Below are 24791 nucleotides of genomic sequence, written 5' to 3' on the forward strand. Positions count from 1 at the left end.
ATATTAATTACACCATTAAAAGAGAAAACATAAAAAATGTTAATCCTTGAAATTACAGGTGTGATATTAAAACTAATGTGAGTTAAAACTACTTAAAAAAAATAAATACAAAACAATTCTTTACGTCCATGATGCTTTATAAAAAATAATGAAAGAATGGTAACAGGAAAATCCTAAACAGAAGTCATTGTCAAAAGAATTCCTGCAGGGAAGGAAGTTTTAAGGGAGGGCCTCTCTGACATTTTCTTGAATAGTTGACAATAACCAGCTGGCAAAAACTGAACTGATTTTATGGACGTTCTTTTGTCTCTTATTTTGCAGTAGGAGACAATTTTCCCATGGTCATGTGCTGGTTAAACCTTTTGTTTTTTATACTGTACAATGTCGTATCAAAGTCTTCCTGCTGGACAGTTATCTAAATTATAACCTACAAAGTTTTCAAGTGATCTCTTAAGTTTAAAGATAAAAAAAGGCAAACATAATTTCAGTGTAATTTTTAGTTTTGATTTCTATTAATAGGCTATAAACTTGAAGAGAAAACCCTTATTATTATTTACATCATTTACAGTTAGGGCAGAATATCATGAAGAATTTACATTGTTCAGACTGGTTCCCAAAAACTCAAAGTTTAATTTACTATTTGGGAATTAGTTTTCTGAATCTATCTATCTATCTATCTATCTATCTATCTATCTATCTATCATCTATCTATCTATCTATCTATCTATCTATCTATATCTATATATTCCACTTCCTTTAAGTGTATGGTCCACTGTCACACCAAAGTGGAAGTAAATCTTTCTGACTGTAAGTTTAGAGCATCACAATACCACCTATAAAACTATGTATGCCTCAAGTCCTTTTTTAGAATGGGGGTAAGAATTTCAGAAACAACTACATGCTGTGATAATCATGTAGTTAATTATAATCTGCCTCTTATTTACTTGGGGATTATATACTGTGAGAACCATCGGTTTTGTGGCTCTGTGTCTGTTTTCTTGTTCTCAGTATCGGGGTACTCTAGTACTTCTAAATTTCTTTTACGTTTAAAAGAATGAAAGTGTGGTAGACTCATACAGTGCAATACTATACAAGAATAAACAAGCAAGACTCACTGCTGTGTAGCAGCATGGATGAATTTCAGATACTATGTTGAACAAAAGAGGCCAGACACAAAAGAGTACATACTGTATACTTCAACCTATGTGAAGTTCAAAAACAGGCAAAATTAATCTATGATGGTGGATGTCAGAATAATGCTTACTTTGGGTAGGAGGATATTGACTGGCAAGGGATGTTGGAAATGTTCTGTACCATTTTTTCTCCATTCTTCTGTCCAAGCTTTATTGAGATATAACTGACACATAAAGAGATGTTCTATATCTTGAACATTTGTGTTCTATTCAGCTGTACACATAAACTTAATGCACTTTACTATATGGATATTATACTTAGGTCCCTCCTCCCACTTTAGAGCTCCCAGAGCCCTGGCTGACCTTCTTGGGGCCCATGCCAATCCCCAGAGCCACTGATGAAGGATACTTTCACAGGAAAAAGTACTTATATCTCTTGAAAAATTCTCCCTAACAGAAGTGGAGGCAAGGCAGGGTGGCAGGGAAGGTCTCATGGAGAGTGACTGTTTGGGTGCTTGGTGTGTTAAATCTTTCAGGTAATGGGGTGAGGCGATAATTCTGAACAATTACTTAATAACTGTTCCTGAACTGAGTCACTTCTTAACATTACACATCCCAGAGCTTCCCACCCAGTATGCCTTGGCCCACTGGTATGCTGAGAACCCGTTACAGAAGTGCCAAGATACGGGGCACACCCTCCTGCTCAGAAAAACTTTATCCTCTTATACCTGTATGTATGCCTTATAATATTACCATTTTCTATGTGTGCATAATATGAAAAAGTTACAAGGCATTGACCTGATGCACTGTTTCTTAATTTTTTTTTTTAGCCAAATACCACCAATAGCAAAGGGAAGTATACCTGTATCCTTGAAGGATGGTCTCCAAGTACAGTTTGAAGTGACTTGTGGCATGAATAAGGGTTCTTTAAAGTCTAATGTTATATCTTAAAATCCATTCAAACTTTGTATTCTTTTCAAATATATTCCTATTATGTAAAAAAGTACAGTTCTCCATCTCCCCATCTTAAGTAATATTGACATTCTAGGAAGAGGTTTATCCTGTGATCCTCTGTACTCCCTAGCACAAGGCTGCACACCCCCAGGGTACTTGGATCCTGGTTTGAGAAGCACAAGCTTAAAGGATTCTCAGGAATGGTTTACTTGTCTGGACATGTGCTCTGACACATTCATTTCAGCTACATATGACATTGACATTTCTGTAAATGTGAGGAAAGGTAACATTCCGTTTTAGTATTTTTGGTCCATGTGTCATTTTTGGCATTAAAGAGCCTAGAGATAGGCCTGGGACCACATCCGAGAACTGGAGAGCCCATATAGAAGCTCTCATTCATGAGCATTATGTCTCCAAAACAAATCTCAGCCTGTTCATTTTTTTCCATCTCTACCATCATCTCTCTGTGGGTCAATGCAACAGCCTCTTAATGGCACCCCCCTTCCACTCTTGCCCTCTCTGATCCACTTCCCAAAATGAGGCCAAAGAGGTTCTCTTAAAAATGCAGATTGGAAAAAAAAAATGCAGATTGGGTCGTAATTCCCTCTTTAAATCTTCAATGAATGACTTGGAATAAAAATCCTGGTAGGATGGTAAAAAAAGAAAAAAAAATCAATCCTGGCAGGATGGCAACTTGGTTAAAAGCCCACACTTCACCTAGGTGCCCCCCTGCCTCACTTTCTAGTTGCATGAGCATGGGCACATTTTTAAATATTTCTGTGCCTCAGCTTCCTCATCTATAAAAGGGGAATAGAATAATTATACCAACCTCATCGGGTTGCTGTGGGGTTAAATGAGGTGAAAACTGTAAAGTGCTTAGAGCAATGCTGGTAGATGGTAAGTACAAATACACGTTAGCTCTTGTTGCATTATTTTAAGACCGCCTGCTGCTTACCTCTTCTCCCTTGTCTGGAGCCATTCTCTCTTCATACCCTGCTCCAGCGACATAGACTTTTTCCCTGTTCCTCTTTCCTGCCCTAAGGTTTTTGAATATCTGGGAGTGTTTCTTCTGCCCAGAAGGGTCTACCTCTGGCTCCTGAATGCTGGCTTTCCGTCTCAGTGTGACTGGCGCCTCATCCGACGGGTCCTCCTGACCCCTCCTTACAATATCATGTTGGGTAATGCCACAACACTTCTCTCAGTTTTGAAATTAGACATAAATGTTTCCATACCCATTGCTGCCTGACTGCCTTATGCCACATGGCCAGCTTTTTGAGAGTAGGGAAGATGTCCATTTTGCTCATCGTAAACCCAGTGCCTGGCATAGGGCCTGGCATATACATATATGTGAAGTGAATTAATACATGTTTCTTTGTCAGTACTCTGCCCCAATCTTCACTTTGATACAGCTTGCCTGCTAGCTCCACACAAGCATTTTTATAGGGGCGAAGAGATCAAAATGAATTTAAGTCTAAAAATTCATAAAAAATCAAAATGTAGCGTTAAGATGTGGGTATACTAAAGATGGGAAGAGACTATTCTCTGACAATGATGGGGGGCATTTATAGGCTAGCAAAGTATGGGGACCTCATGGGTATGTGTGTGTGTGTGTGTGTGTGTGTGTGTGTGTTTTATGCTAGCTGGCAAAACTGCTCATCTCAGCCCATGCCAACTGCCCACTGGATCTCTACACATTCTGGTAAAATAAAGTGTTTTGTTTTTGTTGGTTCAACTGGGGAAGCCTGTTGTAGGCGCTCCTGGGACCGTTCGGAGGCTTTTACCCTATAGTGCAAGCCCCTTCGGCATATGTAGTGATTCCAGCAGAGGACCAGTTTGGTGAGGGCCCAGCAATGCTGGAGAAGGTCAGATACAGGAGGCTAATTGCAGTGGGAACCCTCAGGCTGCAAGAACAGCAAGAGGGCCACTAGGTGCCTCTCCTATGCGGCTTTTCAAAACAGAAAAGGCTTTGAGAGTGCGTGGGAAAGGGCACTGAAAAAGAATTCACAGCCTCACAACCTCTCCACCGTGACCCCACCAAAGGAGAAAACTTTAAAAGTTTTGTTCCACCTCTCCGTTTCTAGAGGAAGATATTTTATAAAATGAGATTTGTGGAGTAATGTATTTAAATGCCTGTGCAATGTCTGGTTTTGTACTTCTATTTCTCGTGATAGGCTGACTTCTGACAATATTTTGGAAGAGGATGGAAGCAAGACAAAACAAAATACGCATTGTCCCCCATGTGCTTTAGCTGTCAGGCATCAAATATCCCAGAACAAAGCCACCAATTCAGCCCTGCTTCCTCTGACTTGCTTCTCACAGTGACACAGGCATGGGTCACAATTTCCCCTCGGCAGCTTCCCTGTGTACTTGTAGGGAAGTCCCAAGTGACACACCCAGTTGCCAGACCCCACAGACCGTGGTGGCTCGTTAGGGCCTTGGCATGGCCCGTAATGTAAAATGTCTAATGAGATATTCCAGAGCTGCTGAGAGGGAGAGATTCTCCCCTGGGCTCTCTAAATAGCTTCTGAGGCTTTGCAAACAAAAGCCCTACAGAGCCTCTGGCTGGCAACTGCTGGGGCTAATTTTATTTTCACGAGGCGAGGCCCAAGGCAGGGACGCCTGAAAGGGATTTTGAAAGGAGTATTTTTCGTTTTTCCTTCAGCAGTTAGTCACAAACCAAAATTTGAAATGGCTCCAACTTAGACTTTTTGGAAGGAAGAGAAGGAGAAAGAGGAGAGAGAAAGAGAAATGCATGAAGTGTGGACTGACCTCTAAGAAGGTGCTCCATACAGAAAGTGCTGTAGCTGTGCACGATACGCCGCCCCAAAGAGAATGACCAGCAGGAAATAAGCTCTGGCCGTGGGAGAGGCACCGTGGAGTCATTTTGTCCATACTAATCTTACTACATTTTCACCGCAGTAAAGTAGGGAATATTTTTATTCGCCTTTTAGGAAAATGTGGCTCAGTAAACTCCCTAGTTTCTCCAGATCACCGAGCTAAGTAGAGGACATGAGATTTAAACCCTGGCCTGTCTGATTCTAAAGTCCATCTTCTTATTAGATTTTGCTGTTTCCGTAAAAGGCTAACTTGGAAGAAGTTTCTAATAACCCAAAGTACTTAGGAATATCTTTCGAGCACCTGCTATGGGCTGTGTGTTGTGGGCCATATTTCTGGGTGTTCCAATGAGCTAGACGCTTACTCTTGGTTTCTAGTTAGAAGAACCTATTGGACCATGATTCTCGATAATTTTAAGTAATTACCCAAAGTCTTTAGTTCTGTTAAAGTATCATTGATTTAATGATAGGCTGATTTTCTTTTTTTGATTTTTAAAAAGTTTTTATTTAAATTCTAGTTAGTTAAACATATAGTATAATATTGTTTGCAGGAGTAGAATTTTGTGAGTTATCATTACATATAACACCCAGTGCTTATCATAACAAGTGCTCTCCTTTATACCCATCACCCATTTAGACCATCCCCTGTGCACCTCTCCTCCAGCAACCCTCAGTTTGTTCTCTGTAGTTGAGAGTCTCATGGGGCGCTGGGTGGCTCAGTCAGTTAAGCGTCTGCCTTTGGCTTAGGTCATGATGTCAGGGTCCTGAGACCAAGCCTGCATCAGCCTCCCTGCTCAGTGGGGAGTCTGCTTCTCCCTCTCTCTCAGCACCCCCACCCCCTGCTCATGCTCTCTTCCTCTCAAATAAACAGATAAAATCTTGTAAAAAAAGTCTCTTATGATTTGCCTCCCCCCCTTTTTTACTCCTTGCCCTATGTTCATCTGTTTTGTTTCTTAAATTCTACATGAGTGAAATCATATGGCATTTGTCTTTCTCTAACTTATTTTGCTTAGCATGATACACTCTAGCTCCATCTGACATTGTTGCAAAAGGCAAGATTTCATTCTTTTTGATGGTTGGGTAATATTCCATTGTATATATACACCACATCTTTATTTATTCATCAGTTGATGGACATTTGGGCTCCTTCCCTAATTTGGCTATTGTTGATAATGCTGCTGTAAACATCGGGGTTCATGTGTCTCTTCAAACAGTATTTTTGTATCCTTTGGGAAATACCTAGTAGTGCAATTGCTGGATTGTAGGGTAGTTCTATTTTTAACTTTTCGAGGCACCTCCATACTGCATGATAGTCTGATTTAATGGTAATAAGTAATATTGAGATCTCGTCTTATTTGCTTTTTTGTTCTTTCCTCTAACCTCATTGAGGTAATTAATTATCCTGGTTTTCATAGCCTTCACCTTTCCTAATTTATTTTTCAAGTCTCCTAACTATGAATTTTTCTTTTCTTTTAGCACTAATCTTTTTTTAAAAACACTTTCCCTAGAAAGTAATTTTTGGAAAATTTTGTTTGTTTTTGTGATAGACATGAATGATTACATATCCTATTGTAACTAAAAGAGGAAAGCTAGGAGAAGTTGAAAGATAAAGGGAGACAAATAAATAGAGTCAATATCATTTTTGAAGCAAAGATTACTTTTCTATACAAATTTTAGAGTCAGATATAGACTGGAGTACATAAGAGATAGTGTCCAAAATTGGGATACTGCATAAATTTGGATATTAACTGTCAAATGTAATTATAATCTTCCTAACTGAGCTGTTGTAATACATCTTATGTGGAAAATCCTAATCAATCATACAGTGTTTTGTCTATTCCTGACAGTTACAACCCAACAGCAAACATTACATGACAATTCTACCACACATGATGGTTAAACTTGCATCTATCTATCTGTCTGTCTGTCTATCAATCAATCATCACAGTCTCTTTATTATGATTCACAGTGGGAATCTGTGCCCAGCCTCTGGGAGCATCAGCTCCTTCAGGAGTGAAGTCTGAGCCATGGGGAGGAGCATGCAGCTGTAGTGATGGGATGACAGGGTTTGAGGATGTTTCCCTCAGCTTGCTGTGAAGTTACTTTCCCCAAAAAAGAACATAGGAATGGGGGCGCCTGGGTGGCTCAGTCGGTAAGCGTCTGCCTTCGGCTCAGGGCGTGATCCCGGCGTTATGGGATGGAGCCTCGCATCAGGCTCCTCCACTGAGCCTGCTTCTTCCTCTCCCACTCCCCCTGCTTGTGTTCCCTCTCTCTCTGGCTGTCTCTCTGTCATATAAATAAATAAATAAATAAAATCTTAAAAAAAAAAAAAAAAAAAGAACATAGGAATGGCATGAGAGACCAGAGGGCATTGGATCCTCCAGTTACTTAGTGTTCTCGGAGCCCCCCCACCCCCAAGCCTGTGTTTGGCTGGGAGACGATCATAGGCCATCTCTTCAAGGAGGTTAAGCTTGAAGGCCTTTGTTTCACATGGATATGGAAAGGCCTTGCTGCTTGTACCTTGATGTTCTCATCTATGGTCATGCCAACCCATGCTGTACAAACTGGAATGTGATTGGGCTTATTAGTCACTGGCCCAGACCAGATGTGACACACTGTCCAAAATCATTAGGGCATGTGGCTCAGAGGTAAGAAGGTTTTCCTTAGTGCTAGTTGGGTCTCGTGGAAATTCTGTCACCTGTTTATTTTCTTTCCTTTCAAGGTTGCCAAAAGCAGTGGCAGCGGGAAAGCACAATGGTTAAGCTTTTAAATTAAAGCTACATAGCTGTGTAGTAATTGGAATCTAATTCCAAGTGAATAATACCTGTTCTTTTAGCCACAGATCTTGAGAGGCAAAAACATTTCCACCAACTCTGGCACAGGTCAAATTCTTTAGTTATCAGTATATCATTATATAAAACTTACCTTTAGATGTTTCCCAGCATACAAAAGAATCAATTAAAGACAAGCCTTGTTTATAATAAAATGTAGTTAACTCCAGCCAATCAGCATCAAGTGTACTAATGACAGATCCTTTTCTTGTTACTTTCATTGATAGGATGCCTTCCTGATAGGTCCAGCAGGTTGATTCATCATCAAAAACATTGAATACTGTATACAACTTGTTATCTGGGGATAGGTGTTCAGAAAGAAGGAAAAGTATTTGTTTATTCATTTATTGAAAAGATTCCCAACAATTTTTTTATTACTCATGTATTTCAAGCAAACAGATAAGCATAGAGAATAATAAAATTACCTATCACTCAGCTTTATTAAATGTTAACCTTGTGCCATGTTTCCTTTAGACTTTTTTCCAGAAAGTGAGATATGGATGTAGTTGAGGCTCACTTTGTAGTCTTCCCTAATCCAGTTCTCCAGAAATAGCTACTATAATGATTTGGCGTTTATTATTCTCATTCAAACTTTTACTCTTTTAATGAACATTTATATACCCATTAATAAATACTATGTTTTTCAGTTTAAAAAACTTTTAAAGCAATATGATACTATATATATGCATCTATGATAGTGTATATATGCATCTATAAATTGATTTTTATAAAAGATTTTATTTATTTATTTATTTGAGAGAGAGAGAGCAAGCAAAGTGGTGGGGGGGGAGCAGACGGAGAGGGAGAAGCAGACTCCCTGCTGAGCAGGGAGCCCGACGTTGGCAGGGGGGCTTGATCCCAGGAGCCCAAGATCATGACCTGAGCCAAAAGCAGATGCTTAATCAACTGAGCCACCCAGACGCCTCTATAAATGGATTTTGTAATGCTTTAAATGGAATTAATACATGTAGACCTTATTCATTTAAAGTGCTATGTAATATTCCAGTTTATTACTCTCCTGTTAATACATTGTTTCCAAAATTTTGTTATTATAAGCATTATTCATGTCTCACATGTGAGAGTGACTCTAGAATATATATTTAGACATAGAACTGCTGGGTCATATCTTCTGGTTTTCCATAAGTTGGCAAATTCTTAACTGGGGGAGTGGTCTATGGACCCACCTATATAGTTACATTTAGGAAGCCTAACACCACTTGGGGGTACGTATGTTGTGTGCATTTTTAAAGAAGATTTTATGTATGTATGTATGTATGTATGTATTTATTTAGAGAGTGCTCGAGTTGGGGGAGGGGCAGAGGGAGAGGAAGAGAGAATCTCCAGCAGACTCTATGCTGAGTGTGGAGCCAAATGCAGGGTTTGATCTCATGACCCTGAGATCATGACCTGAGCTGAAACCAAGAGTCAGATGCTCAACAAACTGAGCCACTCAGGTGTCCCATGTGCATTTTTCTGAATTGAGTCTCCATGGATTTCACCAGATTCTCCGAGAGGTCTTTTATATGTGTCTCCCCCAACCTCATGCTGCCACCATCCCACCCCTGCACACAAAGTTAAGAACTATTGCCATAGACAAATTATTAAGAAGTATATGATTTAAACTATTTAGAAAGTGGAGTACAGGGGCACCTGGCTGGCTCAGTCTACTAAGTGTCTGATTCTTTTTTTTTTTTTTTAAAGATTTTATTTATTTATTCGACAGAGATAGAGACAGCCAGCGAGAGAGGGAACACAAGCAGGGGGAGTGGGAGAGGAAGAAGCAGGCTCATAGCGGAGGAGCATGACGTGGGGCTCGATCCCATAACGCCGGGATCACGCCCTGAGCCGAAGGCAGACGCTCAACCGCTGTGCCACCCAGGCGCCCCTACTAAGTGTCTGATTCTTGATTTCAGCTCAGGTCACAATCTCAGGGTCGTGAGATCAAGCCCTGGGTTGGGTTCTGCACTGGAAATGGAGCCTGCTTAAGATTCTCTCTCTGCCCCTCCACCGGCCCTCTAAAAAATTTTTTAAAAAATTAAAAAAAAAAATAGAATCTGGATTTGGAACTTAAAAGGACTGGAAATAAACACTGATCTAATCAAGGTTATGGGAACCAGCAGGAATTTAAAGGTAGCATTGCATGGAAGATAGCAAATAGGTCTCTGACCATAGCTCCAACAACTCTTTTGTTCCTCAAATGTTTACACTGAAGGAAAATCAGCATGGTTGTTAGCTAGGGAGCTGGTGAAAAAACGGGAGGGTGGTGGTGGTGAGGAGGGGTGAGATGATAAATTAGAAAATGCTCCTGGTTCGTTCTTTAAAAGATTGCGCTGATCATGGTCAAGTGGGTCTCTGCCACCTCGAGAATGTTGAGCACATCTCACTACAACCTAGAAAGCCCACGTGTGTGCTGTGTGTTACACCAGAGTGTGCGGCTTCAGCTCTAACACGAACCAAGGGATCAGTCAATAGCAGCTAACCTAATACAGAATTTATTCTATGGCAGGCCCTGGACTAAGTGTCTTGTCTTTTAGCTACTTCTCACAACGACCCCCTTTCTATGAAGAAATTGAGGCAGTCTGACTCCTGAGCTCTTAATTCTGAGGTATGCATCATCTTTAACTTTCTCTGGTAGTGCTTTTTAAAGCATGCCTACAAAGGTAGCAGAAACTCTGAGACAGCCAAAATACATGAAAAAGTAGTCTCAATTTCTTGGGAAGATTTGCGAGTTGGCAAAGTAGAATAAAACTGATGTTTAAAGTTATTTTAGGATGTAGGCACTATTGTTATAATAATTGTTTCATCATGATGTGCATTTTCATATTCTAATTGATGATCAAAGAAAGCCAATTAACTTCAAAGACAAAAACCGTCCATGAAATGGGAAAGGCCAAAACTAAAATTCTCACGCACTGTTTTTAAAAACAAACATAAATCAGGGGCGCCTGGGTGGCTCAGCCATTAAGTGTCTGCCTTCGGCTCAGGGCGTGATCCCGGCGCTCTGGGATCGAGCCCCACATCAGGCTCCTCCGCTGGGAGACTGCTTCTTCCTCTCCCACTCCCCCTGCTTGTGTTCCCTCTCTCGCTGGCTGTCCCTCTCTCTCTGTCAAATAAATAAATAAAATCTTAAAAAAATAAAAACAAACATAAATCAGAACAGCTTTCTATATTTATAGAATCACTTTCTGTATACACACACAGCCTCCGTCTTATAGGGGAGTTGGTGAATGACTAAATGGAAACTAATTTTCAAAACAAAATTCCCTTATGTGGATGGCATTGTATGACCATGCCAGGGACAACTGTTTGAAGAACTGCCCTACTTTATTTTTGGCTACAATTATTTCAAAAATATCAGTACAAGTTTATATTATTCAGTCTTTATAATCTTTAGAAATTTACTCTGCCTCATATTTCTAAAAAAAAAATCAAGAACTTGTTTTTGCTAAATTTAAACTAATATACTATTTCTACTAATCTTGTCTATTACCTTCTCCCTTTCTGGATTTAGAGTAACTGGGGCTGCCGTCTTGGTCCATTTGACACTGTCCACTTTCATGATGAAGTTCTTCCTCAATTCCACTCTCAGATGATTGCCCACTTAATGTCCCTTCATTCCAGCTTTTACAGTTTTCCTCTGAAGTGTGTCTCCCAGGCAGTGTTGATTCTGTATCTCCATCGTGGTTGGTTCCGTTGCAGAATTTAAGTGGTGGATAAGGCTGTGATATGAATCCAACAAATTTCATTCCTCTCTTAGCAGCTATATTAATCTGAAAAGGGATTGTAGAACAAAATGTAAAATTCATTTACATTGATTACTTTATCAATTAACCTACAGGCTTATTAAGGAAATCCATAAGAAGAAGTAAATTGACCACAAACCAAAAACCCATTCATACACTAAGTAATAACCTCTAATAAAGCAGTACTCCTAAATCTATGTCACACTATTATTGTGACTTCTTCAAACAGAACGCACTTAAAAAATTACGAGAATAAGAATCATGTTTTTCTTCAAAAGCTAACTATTTGGGAAGAACTAATAATTCTATAACATGATTTTTTCAGACTTGTTAACAATGGTCTCTCCCATTGAGGCAAAATTAAAAACTATTCCAAGAAATCCTCAAAAATGACATTACTAAATACATCTTAATTAATAAAGAAGGAACATTAATTTAAAAGCAAAAACATACAGCACTGTTTGCTTGATGTGGGTAAAGAAAAATGTTATAAGTCTAATTCTTGACAAATGTGTACTTATAAATGTACTTATAATGTACTTATAATACTTATAATGTACTTATAATTCTCAGGAAGCTTTCACATATGCTTATATCTTGATGCTATTGTCTCCTATCGGGCCAAATGCACATGATTAGATTCAATCATGTAAGTTACAGAATAGGATTCAGAAGCACATAATATAATGCCAGTGAAATAATTTGAGACCTTGACAGTGGTGATTTTCATGCTCGGCACCTTCCCCTTTCTCTGTTTTTGGTTCATTTCTTTGTTCTTTTGGTATCCATGTTTTTCTCCTCTGTTGAACTGGCAGTTCTTTTGAGGGCTAGGACTGTGTCTTAATCATTTTTGTATTGCACTATTTTGTACCTGTGGGTGCTCTGTATTTGTTAAATAAGTAAAAATGAAGAAATAGCAACATCTTTTATTTGGTCCCTGTTTTAAACATTTAAATTAAATGATTTTTTTAAAGACTTATTTATCTGATAGAGAGAGAGAATGTGCAAGTGGGGGGAGGGGCAGAGGGAAGAGGGAGAGAGAGAATCATCAAGAGGATTCCTTGCTGGGTGAGGAGCCCAATGTGGGGCTTGATCTCACTACCCTGAGATTATGACCTGAGCCAAAACCAAGAGTCAGAGGTTTAACCTACTGAGTCACCAAGGTGCCCCTAAATTAAATGTTTTAAGTGTTACCTGGGAGGGAGAAAAGACTTATGATGGAGGTTACAAATGCAAGCACCTATGGTTAGAAATGGAATAAATGAAAAGGGCCAGAAATAACTGGGGCAAAACCAGACAGCAATGCCCCTCAAAGGGGACAACAGTCACTCAGCTCCAGCCAATGAGGAGAATTCTGAACAGGACAGAGTTGTGGGTGTGTGGAGTTAAAACAGAGGATGACACTGATGCAATATCATTTACTCCTGTAAATGAACATATTGAGGTTGTAACAATGCGTGAAGCCTTAAAAGTAACCACAAATCGTCCTTTATATCAGATGTCCTGGAGAGGAGAGGGAGGTGGTAAGGAGGCATGGTATTCTGCAAGTGGGAATGGGTAAATTTATTGTCAGTTCTTTCTCTAGGCCTATTAGTTGATTTGGGTGAAAAAGCGCAGAAGGCTTTTTCTATTTTCTATCACTAGAAAGTTTGATCCGGAAAAGTCTGGTAACAAATAGAGTGTTAAAGTTTTTTCCATTTTTTTAAGTTGGAAGACTGATGTTTTTTAAATGTTATTTAAAAACCCTGGGAAAAACACTTATAAACCTAATTTTAAAAATAGAGCAAATATTGACATAATGTTAAAATGACTTAAAATCTAGCTATTTAACAATAAACTCTTTATGTAAGACAGCTGTTCCAAAATACCATTTGGCATTCATCTATTGCTCTTGTTCATACATGGGGCAATGTTCAAATAGTTCACGTGCTGTTTCCTGAAGTTTTTCTCTTCATGAAATAACCCCATTACTCTGCTGAAATAACAGTACTTTCCTGTTTAAATAGATCTTTAACTGTGTCCAGGAAGTTAAATGCAAAACAAGGGCTCTGATGGTGATCTGTTAAGACTAAATTAGTAGTTACATTTTTGTTTCAAAAGAAATTTTTTTGGAGTGGATTTATTCCCAGAAAAACAAGTTGAAATTTCTAAGAATAGTAGTAGTAAACAGTATGTGTAGCTTGTTTATAAAGATCTAGTCTCAAGGACTGTTCCTGAAAACCTTATTGAATGGTGACTTTATACCTAAAAGGGAAATGTCATTAGTAGCTATAACTGGCTATACACAAAATTATGGACAGACATGGCCATTTAAAGATTGGCAACAATAATAGAAACAGTGAACAAATTTTACAGCTTCTTACTTGAAATGCCTTAGATTTTTGGCTGTATTCGTTTAAATAAAACCTAAAACCTTACAAATATGTCAATGCAGCTAAGAACAAATTTCACTTAAAATCCTGTCAATTTAGAATACTTGTGAGTGTACAGTTTTTCTTGGTTTTAATCAATAGGTATATGTAGTGTTCAATTTTTCATTTAAGTTTCAATTAAGTTATATTGTATAGACTTTTCTAGCTCAACAGTCAATATAGTTGTTATTATGTTCAGTCCCCATAAACTGTTACATTGTATGGATGCACCATTGCTGCTTCCTCAGTTTTCCAATTATTGAGAATCTGGCCCCTTATTCACTGTTTATTAAACTACCTTTGTATAAAAATGACTTTTTCCCTTTTCTTTCTTTTATAAAAAGATTTATTTATTTATTTAAGAGAGAGAGAGCGTGCAGGCACATGGTGGGGGGGGGGTGGGGGAGGTGGGGGTGGAGGAGTCAGAGGAAGAAGGAGAGAAGCAGACTCCCCGCTGAGCACGAAGCCCCACCTGGGGCTCCATCCCAAGACCCTGAGATCATGACCTGAGCTAAAATCAAGAGTTGGATGCTTAAATGACTGAGCCACCCAGGCACCCCAAGTTTCTCCCTTTTCAGTTAGTTTCTTGGAATAGATTCTAATAGAAGAATTAAAATGGGATTTATGATTTTTATGACCAGACTGATATTCAGAAACATTACTAATTCATTACGATGCCAATTGCAATATATGAATGTTTTCTTAAAGCTCTTCCAACACTGGATTTAATATCTGCAATTTAATTTCTCAGTTATTATTGGTAAGGTATTAATTCTATTTTATTTAAAAAATTATTAGTTAGGTTGAACCTTTTTCCAAGTGTCTATTGTTTGAGTTTCCTTTTGTATTTTGCTGTCCCTGGATTCTGGACTGGACATTACTTTCACGCATTTGTATTCATTTCCTATATATTCTAAATGAAGCTCCCATAGGACACATTTGTTGGGGATTCTTCCCTGCCATTCTTTTTTTAAAGCTTAATTTTCCTAGTATATAAGTTATATTTATATATTCAAACTCCTCAACCTATTCATAATTGAGTATGTCTACTCACTATACTCTTTAATTTTCTTCTGGACTTTTTATAGGTAAAAAAAAAATTACCCTTTTATCTCATTTGAAATGTGTGGAGTCTATTTTCTATAGAACAATTGTTCATTTTCCCAGCAGCACTTACGAAGTGATGGTTGTTCCCCCATTTTATTTCATTAGGTTTGTTACCAAACTTCTTAGATGTGTGTAAATTTATTTCTGGCATTTCCATTCTGTTTCACTGGCCTGTATTTCTGTTTCTTTCTTTTTTTTTTTAAAGATTTATCCATTTATTTGACAGAGACAGACAGCCAGCGAGAGAGGGAACACAAGCAGGGGGAGTGGGAGAGGAAGAAGCAGGCTCCCAGCAGAGGAGCCTGGTGTGGGGCTCGATCCCATAACGCCAGGATCACGCCCTGAGCTGAAGGCAGACGCCTAAGGACTGCGCCACGCAGGCGCCCCTGTATTTCTGTTTCTAACTCTACAATTTGGTAAGTGTGCTTCAGTATGTTTTAACCTTTGGTAGAAGAAGGCACTCACCATTTCCCTATTCTTTTTAAAGTGAGAAAGGAAATTGATGAAGAAATACCAAATATTTCTTGATATCACATGAAAAAATGTATACATTTAGTACCTTTTCTATCAGTTCTTTTGCTATGTCATTTGTTTGTGTCTCATAAGTTAAAGGACATTCCTCAATCACAAGCCTTGGGCGTCTTTGTCCACTGGCTACTGCCGAATGCTTCGGGCTGTAACAGAGAATAATATTCATGGTTGGGAGTCAATTGATCATTTTCAGCTAATATGCTCATGTAAAAACGAGGGAGCAACTCATAAATAAGTTCAAGACAATCTTTTTTTTTCAAGCCTAATGGTTGTCCTGTTAGGTAAAAATACCAGAAGAACAGAGTAACTTCTATTAATTTAATTTTTTTTAGTTTAAACCTCTATTAATTTAATTTCTAATTTAATATGGAAGAAAAAAATTGATCAGTCATTTTAATAAAAGCTGTGAGAAATGATTCTAGATCACTGTTACACCTCATTTTTGTACAAAAGCACAAGTAAAGGTCCTATTTAAATGCAAATAAATATCATCCTGTCTTTTTCCTATTTTTCTTTCCTGATCTTTACCTCTTGCTTATTCTTAGCTTTGTCAGAGCACTGCTAAGTCCACTGGACTTTATGCTAAAGGAGGAAAAATAATTTATACATGGTTTACAAGATTTGTAATTAGGATATAAGTGTTGCTACCATGAGATAAAATGGCGTGTTTATTTAGTAACTCTTGGAATACTGGATGAGGTTCCATCTCATGGTGAAAGCTGGGGCCCATACAAACCCTCTCAGACACCTGTAAATTGGCAATTACTCACTAGCAAGGCAGTGTCCCTTAAAAGCACAACTGGAATTTTTAAAAGTCCTTATTTTTTGTTTTGTTGTTTTTCAGTTTTCTTGTTTACTCTCTTCTTATTTCATTTTTCTTTCCTTGCTTAGCCCTTTTCTAGTTAAAGTGATCAAATATTAGTCCATCACTAAAAAGAGAAAACAGTTTTTACCCTGGTCTTTGAGATGGTTTGATATAGTTCAAGAGTTGCGTAAAAAAAATTGATGTGTTAAAGACATTGGTTTGGTTATTTTCATTCTTCATTGAAAAGGGCAACTGTATTTTGAAAACTATCAAACTTACAAGCTAGGCTGGCAAAATGGTTGTAGTATTGTTTGGGAAAGCAGCTACTAAAAAAAAGTGAAAAAAATAAACTAAAATGGATGGTTTTTACATCTTATATTTTTGGAAAAAGCTGATAAGAAATCTACCCGATTTGTGAGAACTTGGCAGTTAGGTCTTTCTGCTGTAAAAGTTTTAGAAGGGAGAGATAGTTTCTGTTGTCACTATAAATAAAATAACACAGGACAGTTTAAAAAAAACAAAAACACTCAGTGAAAGTGGACTTTGTTGGTCCAGTTAGCTCTTTTAGCTCAGTGACAGGACCTGTAGCTGACGGCTACTCCCTCATCTGCTAAAGCTTCTAGGTACTTCTTGAGTCTATTTTCCTTTTCCTTTCTTCACCGACATCCTCACCTAGGACCCATTTGTTTGCAAGGGGCTAAAATCAATGAGGAGCTTTAAAAGAAAGGGGGTCTAAGTTTCTTTCTCTCAATTCAGGTTCAGCTACTGGAGATTGTGCTCTAAAGCAAACCCCCTAATTACCCTTTATTCCCCATCACTACATTCAAATTTTCTTTTCTTTTAGCCAAAGAAAACTGTCTCAACAGCTTCCTAGTCTGTTTCCTTGAGAACCAGGCTTACCTTAATTTTAAGCGCAATAGCACTACTCTGTACAGGTAACTGGCAGGTAGGTGTTTCCGCTGCCCCACAGGTTGTATAACAGGATGAATAGCCCCAACAATATATCCTTTAAGATAGTAGTCTTCCACTTTTGTTACTATATCTGGAATTGAATTTATCTTGATGACTTCTGGGTTTGGCGAAGCTGAAATAGCAAATGCAATGAGAAATTTGCATTTATAAAATGTTATTTTATAAAACATTTCTATGTGTGATTATACTGATGAATGGGAAGCGTATTTATATGATTTAATCTCAAATAAAGTTACACTAACATATATTATAACTAAATTAATTTCAGGAAAAAGCAAAAGTAACCTTGTAAACTCGTAGATGTGTAATATTACCAGTATGTTTTAAAGTAGAAATGCCTTATATACATTTTTCAATTAAGACAGCTTTATTTTTTAAGATTTCATTTGAGTGACTGTATTCCATTAATAGATACTGAAGACACACATAAGAGAAACAATATTAAGTTGAAGAGCTAGTTGTTTTTACAATTCTGAACAGGATAAGATGCATAATTTTTTAATATAAAATCATACAAATCTAAAAATTACAAGTGGGTGTAATGTTATTTGTTAAGCAGAAATTGTCAAGTGCTTTCTTCTTTCTATCACTTACGTTTAACACCCAGTGCTCATCCCAACAAGTGCTCTCCTTAATGCCCATCACCCACTTAGCGCACTCCCCCACCTTCCTCCCCTCCAGCAAGCCTCAGTTTGTTCTCTTAACTATAAAGTCTCTTATGGTTTGCCTTCCTCTCTGTTTTTATTTTTCCTTCCCTTCTCCTATGTTCATCTGTTTTGTTTCTTAAATTCCACATGAATGAAATCAGATGATATTTGTCTTTCTCTGACTGACTTTGTTCACTTAGCATAATACTAATTTCAATACTTATAGAAATGCTTGAGGAAAGGAATTGAAAAAGTAAAGGTATCCAGAAGGTCTTTTTTTTTTTTTTTTTAGAACGAAGGACAGAGAGAAAAAGAATGGGGGGAGGGGCAGAAGGTGAGAGAGAATCTCCAGCAGGCTCCGCGCCCAGCACAGAGCCTGACATGGGGCTCCATCACACTACCCTGAGATCATGACCTCAGCTGAAATCAAGAGTCAGATGCTTAGCTGATTGAGCTACCCAGGTGCCCCAGAAGTTCTTTTTTAATAAGTAAAATTCCTAAATGTAGAGGAACTTGAAATGCAAAATTGATAGGCAGTTGAATTACCCCTTTGAAGGAGGGCAAATCTGTAGAAACTATAGAGCAGTACAAAGTGTACGGTTTTTAGTAAAAAGGAAAAGGGTGTGTTATTTGGGAAAATGTTCTTTATGTTCAAGCAGAATTAATTTAAAAAAACAACTTTTCTGTAACAATATTCCTTGTTTTCTAGAAGACAATCAAGAATTAATACCTTGAAACAACCTGCAATTTGATTATCTTGAGTAACAAAACATGAAATTAATTCCAGGTAGGGGCCATGCTGGCTGTTGGCCTTCTGTCAGTTTGGTCAGTGGTGTCCAGCAAAACACTGCTGCTAATTGCCTGAACACAGGAAGGAGGTTAAGAAGCAGACAAAGAAGAAGGGTCAGAGGAAATCCCCACCTCCTCTTACACTAATATCCACGTAATGGAACAGAAATCCACCGACACTGGGTATTCACGCCAACTTCTCCAAAGAAAATAAAACACTCAGTGGGAAAGTTATATACACCAAGACAAATCCATTTCCTCAAATTCTGATCCTCTTTTGGATTTACACTAATCTATTTACCATATATTTTCTTTATCATTATGTTTAGGAACAAAAACAAAGAGAATCATCTTGGACTTTGAAGAAATAGCTGGGTTTCATGGGAAAACGGCCCTGTCCTGCGTGGTTGTAGGGCAATCACTCCGTGATTCCTTTGGTTTTACTTTTTAAGTATTTTAACTACCAACCCTGCTTTCCAAACAAAGAAAAGGAAAAACTATAAAACAGAACAAACTGTTAAGGAATGAAATATAACTTAACTGGTTTTTAGAATTATATACTAATGCCACAAATTTTTTTTTAAAAATGCTGTCTTTTAATGGATCTTGTGGCATATTGTAGAAAGTGGAAATGCTTTAGCGTGATACCAAAGAATCTTCATAGTCTGGGCTCTTTCTTCTCATTCACCTTACTCTTGTCGTCGGTTTTCTCGTGGGTCTTGCTCTGGCAGGCCTGTGCTACTGCACTTCCTGAACCTCGCACGCTATTTCATGCCATCAGGCCTTGATTTCCTTTCCTGCTCCCTGCGCCTGCTTACTCACTTCTTCCCCTGTGCTGTGCGTTCTGCTAGTTCCCTTTCAGACTTTATTAGAGTTACTTGTTTATATGTCTGTCTCTGCTATTAGAGAATTCCTTCAGGATAAGGAAACTACCTTCTTTCTCTTTCTATGCCCAGCATTTTCCTTAGGTTATTATGTTAAGTTTGAAATACTGTTCATAAGGGGAACTGTGAGGTGAAATTACTGCATAAAGGTGGGAAAGCCATCAAGGTTAGCTAATGGAAACCAAAACAGTTAGCTAGTAAATTCAGGAACAAATGTACAGGTTCTCTAGGGCTTGTCAGAGAGAGACACAGCAGAGAAAGAACAAACAGGCAGTGTTGTGGAATTGTTACTCTTTTGATTATAAAAGTGAAGGTGTCAAGAACCTGGTGAGAATCCAACCAGGTGTAGTTAAACGTCATATTCACTTCAGAAGGCTCTAGCTTCAGGCCCCATTTTATGTTCCTTACATTAAGAATATTGCAATGAGAAAACCACATAGAAAAGGAGGTAAAAAGGAATGAGAGATGGAGCTGTATTGGGTAAAATTAGCTCCATCCTGGAGTGAAAGCTGGAGAAATTTGGGAGAGGACCATATCACATACAAAGAATAAGACTGTAGGCTTGGAGAGCTTCTCGATCCTGCTGGTCTTGCTTCCCTTGCTGCTGCGCTTGGGGTCACTGTTTGGTCCCATGTGGTCTCACCTAGTCTACTCTGGCACCACTGCTTGGAAGGAAACCCCAGAAACAAGAACTGAGGTTTGGGAGAAGTCCCCTTTCCTGAAGCTCCAGGTTAGCGTACAGAGCGATTTAGGCAGCCAGCGCTCTGCTTGTTCTCTGTGGTCTTGCCGCCATCCCAGAGAGTGGAGTGCTGCAGCGGCCGATGTAGGAAAGGTACTCAAGGAGTTCAAAAGGCACTTAAGTTGTTAGTAAATATAGAATATTTGAAAATATGTCAATTATTTTATAGTTTTAGCAGATGCTCAGCAGTTAGTAATTAATATTATTTGATTATTTTAGTTCCATACCACCTTCACCATTAAAGATTATATGGTCTCTGCTTATAATCTGTATCATAAGGAAGAGAAATACATTTATAGTACTGTACTGTATTTATATAAAAAAAAATCTGCCTGTAAGTGGACCTATGTAGTTCAAACCTGTGTTGCTCTTAGGTCACCTTATTTTGTCATTTTGTGACTGGCTTATTTCACTTTATATAATGTCCTCGTGTTTCATCCATGTTGTAGCATGTGACAGGATTTCCTTTCTTTTTAAGACTGAATAAGAGTCCATTGTATGTATATACCACATTTTTTTGGTCCATTCCTCCATCAGTGGACATTTGAGTTGATTCTACTTCTTGGCTATTGTGAATACTGCTGCTATGAATGGGGATGTGCTGATATCTGTATGAGATCCTGCTTTCAGTTCTTTCAGATATATGCCCACAAGTGTGATTGCTGAGTTATATGGTAATTCTATTTTTAATTATTTGAGGAATGGCCATATTGTTTTCTATAGTAGCTGCATCATTTTACATTCCCATCAACAGTGTACAAGTGTTCCAGTTTCTCTACATCCTTGCCAACACTTGTTTTTTTGTACCTTTTTTTAAGTGGTAGCCATCCTAATTATGAGGTGATATTTCATTCTGGTTTTGATTTACATTTCCCTAATGATTAGTGATGTTGAACATCATAGGCTCATTGGTCATTTGTGTATAATTTTTGGAGAAATGCCTATTCAAGCCCTTTGCCCATTTTTAAATTGGGTTATTTTTGTTGTTAAGTTTAGGAGTTCTTTATATATTCTGGATATAATATTTACTCCCATTTCATAGGTTGACTTCCCGCTCTGTTGATTGTGCCCTTTGATGTACAGAAGTTTTTAAGTTTGATATAGTCCCATTACCTATTTTTGCTTTTGTTGCCTATGCTTTTGGTATCATATCTGAAAAATCTTTCCTAAATGCAATGTCATGAAGGTTCTCCCCTATGTTTTCTTCTAGGAGTTTTATAGCTTTAGGTCTTACATTTAGGTTAAAGATTTTTTTTTAAAGGAAATGGCACTAGTTTATTGGTTTAAAAAGGTGTGCTATGACTTCTTCCTCAAAATGATGACAGAAAAATAAAAAACTATGATACTTTCCTGTTGGTTTTACATGATGACCTTAGCAAGGTAGACTAAAATGAAAACTTAAAAATTCATGAAAGTATAAGAAATTTTAAAGTTTATGAAAATACAATTTACCTGACAAAAGCAAAACACAAAAGTATGTAGATTATAGCTGATAACTTAAAAATATATGAGGGGAGATGAGTATTTCATTTTTATGAAAGAGTGTCTTCATAAATTATAAAATACAATATAAAAATAAGGGATGTGCCTTGGCTTGGAAATCTCTCCTGGCATTTTAACCACTACTGTTGGCCAAGTGATAATTATAGTGGGTATCACTATAAAGTGTGAAGTTGGGTTGTTTTTCCATATGGCATAACTAGAAAGAGTGCTTGAGGTTTCAGTCGACAAACCATTTAAGGATCACTCGAACTACAACTATGAGTCCTAGATTCCTGGTTGTTGCCTGGAAACTTGCCATTGGTAACCTCTGGCAATATCAAGGAAGCCCCAGTCTCAAACTTGCAGAATGGGTGTCACATACTTCAGAGAAAAGACCAGCACTCTTTTAAGGAATGTGGCATTTACAGTACTCCTGACAGCCCAGAAGAAAAAATTATGTGACAAAAAGGGGACACACGGGCTCTGAGTCTGAAAGTGATTTAGAAGAATTGGGGCTTCATTGTAAAGATGTTTTAGGGATATCTTTATTGCACTTAGTTTCCTTTTCTTATGTATGTAAGTGAGAGCTAGAAGGAATAATTAATAATTAAAAATGTCTAAAAGAGTTTTTACCATTGGTAAAAATTAAATTACTAAGTGACAAAGTAGTAAGTCATAGTTTAATCCATACATTTTTTTTTCTCTTAGTGGTACATAAAATAGTGGTGTGTTTTACAATCAACAATGTTTGGAGTCAATGAAAAATGATAATTACATAGCAAAGAAGTGGTTGCAAATACACTGGCTAAGAGAATAAGGATTTAAAGAACTCTTGGTTTGATAGTATAAATGTTCCAAAAAAAATTTGAACAGGGATAAATTCTTAGTTTTTTTCATAGTCCAAAACACAGAATGAGAAAAATCTGATTTAATACATGTTTTTTGGCAGGGAAAGGAGGAAACTCTAGAGACTTTAGCTGACCACAGATTAATTATAAGTTAGCAGTTAATCTAATGTGACCATGGTCATCTGAAAGAAAATTGCCTCCATAGGAAGGTGGCTCACTGAATTCTGTGCTGAGCACTGAATTCTGTGCTAAGTATACCAACATTGGTATACTTCCTGTTTATTTTCCTTCCTTACACATTTATCACCATCTAAATAATAATCAGATTGTACTAATGTGTTCACCTAGTTATCTTTTTTTTTAATTTTTTTTTTTTAAGATTTGAGTTATTTATTTGACAGAGAGAGAGAGAGAGAACACAAGCCGGGGGAGTGGGAGAGGGCAAAGCAGGTTCCCCGCTGAGCAGAGAGCCTGACACAGGACTTGATCCCAGAGAGAGAGAGAGAGAGAACACAAGCCGGGGGAGTGGGAGAGGGCAAAGCAGGTTCCCTGCTGAGCAGAGAGCCTGACACAGGACTTGATCCCAGAGAGCCTGACCCAGCAGACGCTTAACCAACTGAGCCACCCAGGTGCTCTAGTTATCTTTTTAAAAAGATTTATTTATTTATTTGAGAGTGAGAAGGAGTGCGTGCCTGTGCGCACAGGCCCATGTGAGTGGGGGGACGGGCAGAGGGAGAGCATCTTCAAACAGACTCCTCAGTATGGAGCCCAAACTGGGACTAGATACCTCCGCCCATGAGATCATGACCTGAACTGAAATCAAGAGTTGGAGGCCCAACTGACTGAGCAACCCAGGCGTCCCTCACCCCATTATCTTATTTAATATCTGCCTCCCTCACCAAAATGAAAGCTCTATGAAGGCAGGGGGATATTCACATTTTGTTCACCACTATTTCTTTATACCTAGAACAGTGCCTACCACATTGATGCTCAGTTAATATTTGTTGAATTAATAAGTGGATTACGTTCAAGCTGGAGTACGTTAAAAAAAGGTGTTCAGGATAGTGAGAGGTCTGATGACCCTTACAGGTGTTCTGCAACTATGTGTCAAATATGGGAGGAACAGGATACCATCTGAATATATGTGAAGGGCTGTCCCACAGAAGTGGCAGGTGTGACACTGGCTGAACAGTGGAGGAGACCGGTGAAGGAGTATTCACCCAAACTGCAGGTGGCAGGGAAGAATAATAGGGATCTGACATGCTTATATGTATTGCAAAGAAATATGGCAAAAGATTAGAGGTGAGAGAGGTTTTTGTTTCATTTAACTGGAAAGCAGACTGCAGCAACCTTCAAAATCTAGTACTCAAATAACTCCACAACTTACAAAAGAAAGTTCTTACAAAGATCATCCATTTTTTCATGAGAGGGGTGGAGCCACCCTCAGCTCCCCTCACTACCAGGTGTGTATTAGACCGGGGTGGTATATCCCAAACTTAAGTCATTGAACACACTTTCACAGTTTTTATCATATCTGAGCACCACCTGTACTTCTATAGTCTTAAATTTCCTCTTTTAATTTCCTTTCCTTTTTTCTTTTTTAAGGTGGCTCCACACCTAGTGTGGAGCCCAATGCGGGGCCTGAACACACGACCCTGAGATTAAGACCTGAGCTGAGATCAAGAGTTGGATACTCAACTGACTGAGTGACCCACGCACCTCTTAATTCTCATTTTAAACTTCCATTTATTTCAAAAGGAATCTATATTTCTCATCTGACCATAAAAGCAGAACCATTCACCGTAAGTAGAAAGCTGTCATACAAATGAATACAATGAAAACACTTATTAGTTTCTAGCCAGATACTGTTATCTACCAAAGATTCTGAGCCACAGCTCTGTTCTCTCTTTGTTGAAAAGGAAAATTAGCCAGTAGAGAGGTGTTAAGGATATATTAACTCCAAACTGATTGGAAGGCCTAAAAAGAATTGAAAAGGGCACAACTTTCTGTCTATGAGACTTAATGTTATTTAATTCTCTGCCTGTGTGTCCACCTTGAAAGCATCTCATGTCTGACACCAA

The 24791-nt window shown here is 38.2% G+C and overlaps 2 protein-coding genes across 2 annotated transcripts in view; one reads left to right on the plus strand and one right to left on the minus strand.

The window, feature by feature from the left end:
* MARS2 (methionyl-tRNA synthetase 2, mitochondrial) overlaps nucleotides 1-24791 on the plus strand; it is a 91874-nt gene that overhangs the window by 43968 nt on the left and 23115 nt on the right. Inside the window, exon 3 of the mRNA XM_045806394.2 lies at nucleotides 24316-24512. The gene's annotated coding sequence lies outside the window, so the exon portion shown is untranslated. The remainder of the gene's footprint in view (nucleotides 1-24315; nucleotides 24513-24791) is intronic.
* The window catches only part of RFTN2 (raftlin family member 2), a 66583-nt gene that overhangs the window by 30612 nt on the left and 11180 nt on the right, over nucleotides 1-24791 (minus strand). The window contains exons 2-5 of the mRNA XM_045806398.2: nucleotides 17250-17433; nucleotides 15573-15687; nucleotides 11243-11522; nucleotides 7847-8050 (exon numbers count right to left, since the gene is read on the minus strand). Of these exons, the coding sequence (XP_045662354.1) occupies nucleotides 7847-8050; nucleotides 11243-11522; nucleotides 15573-15687; nucleotides 17250-17433 (783 nt within the window). The remainder of the gene's footprint in view (nucleotides 1-7846; nucleotides 8051-11242; nucleotides 11523-15572; nucleotides 15688-17249; nucleotides 17434-24791) is intronic.

This window comes from Ursus americanus, chromosome 1, assembly GCF_024610735.1.
Source record: "Ursus americanus isolate L20-20 chromosome 1, mUrsAme1.1.p, whole genome shotgun sequence".
Taxonomy (NCBI): Eukaryota; Metazoa; Chordata; class Mammalia; order Carnivora; family Ursidae; genus Ursus; species Ursus americanus.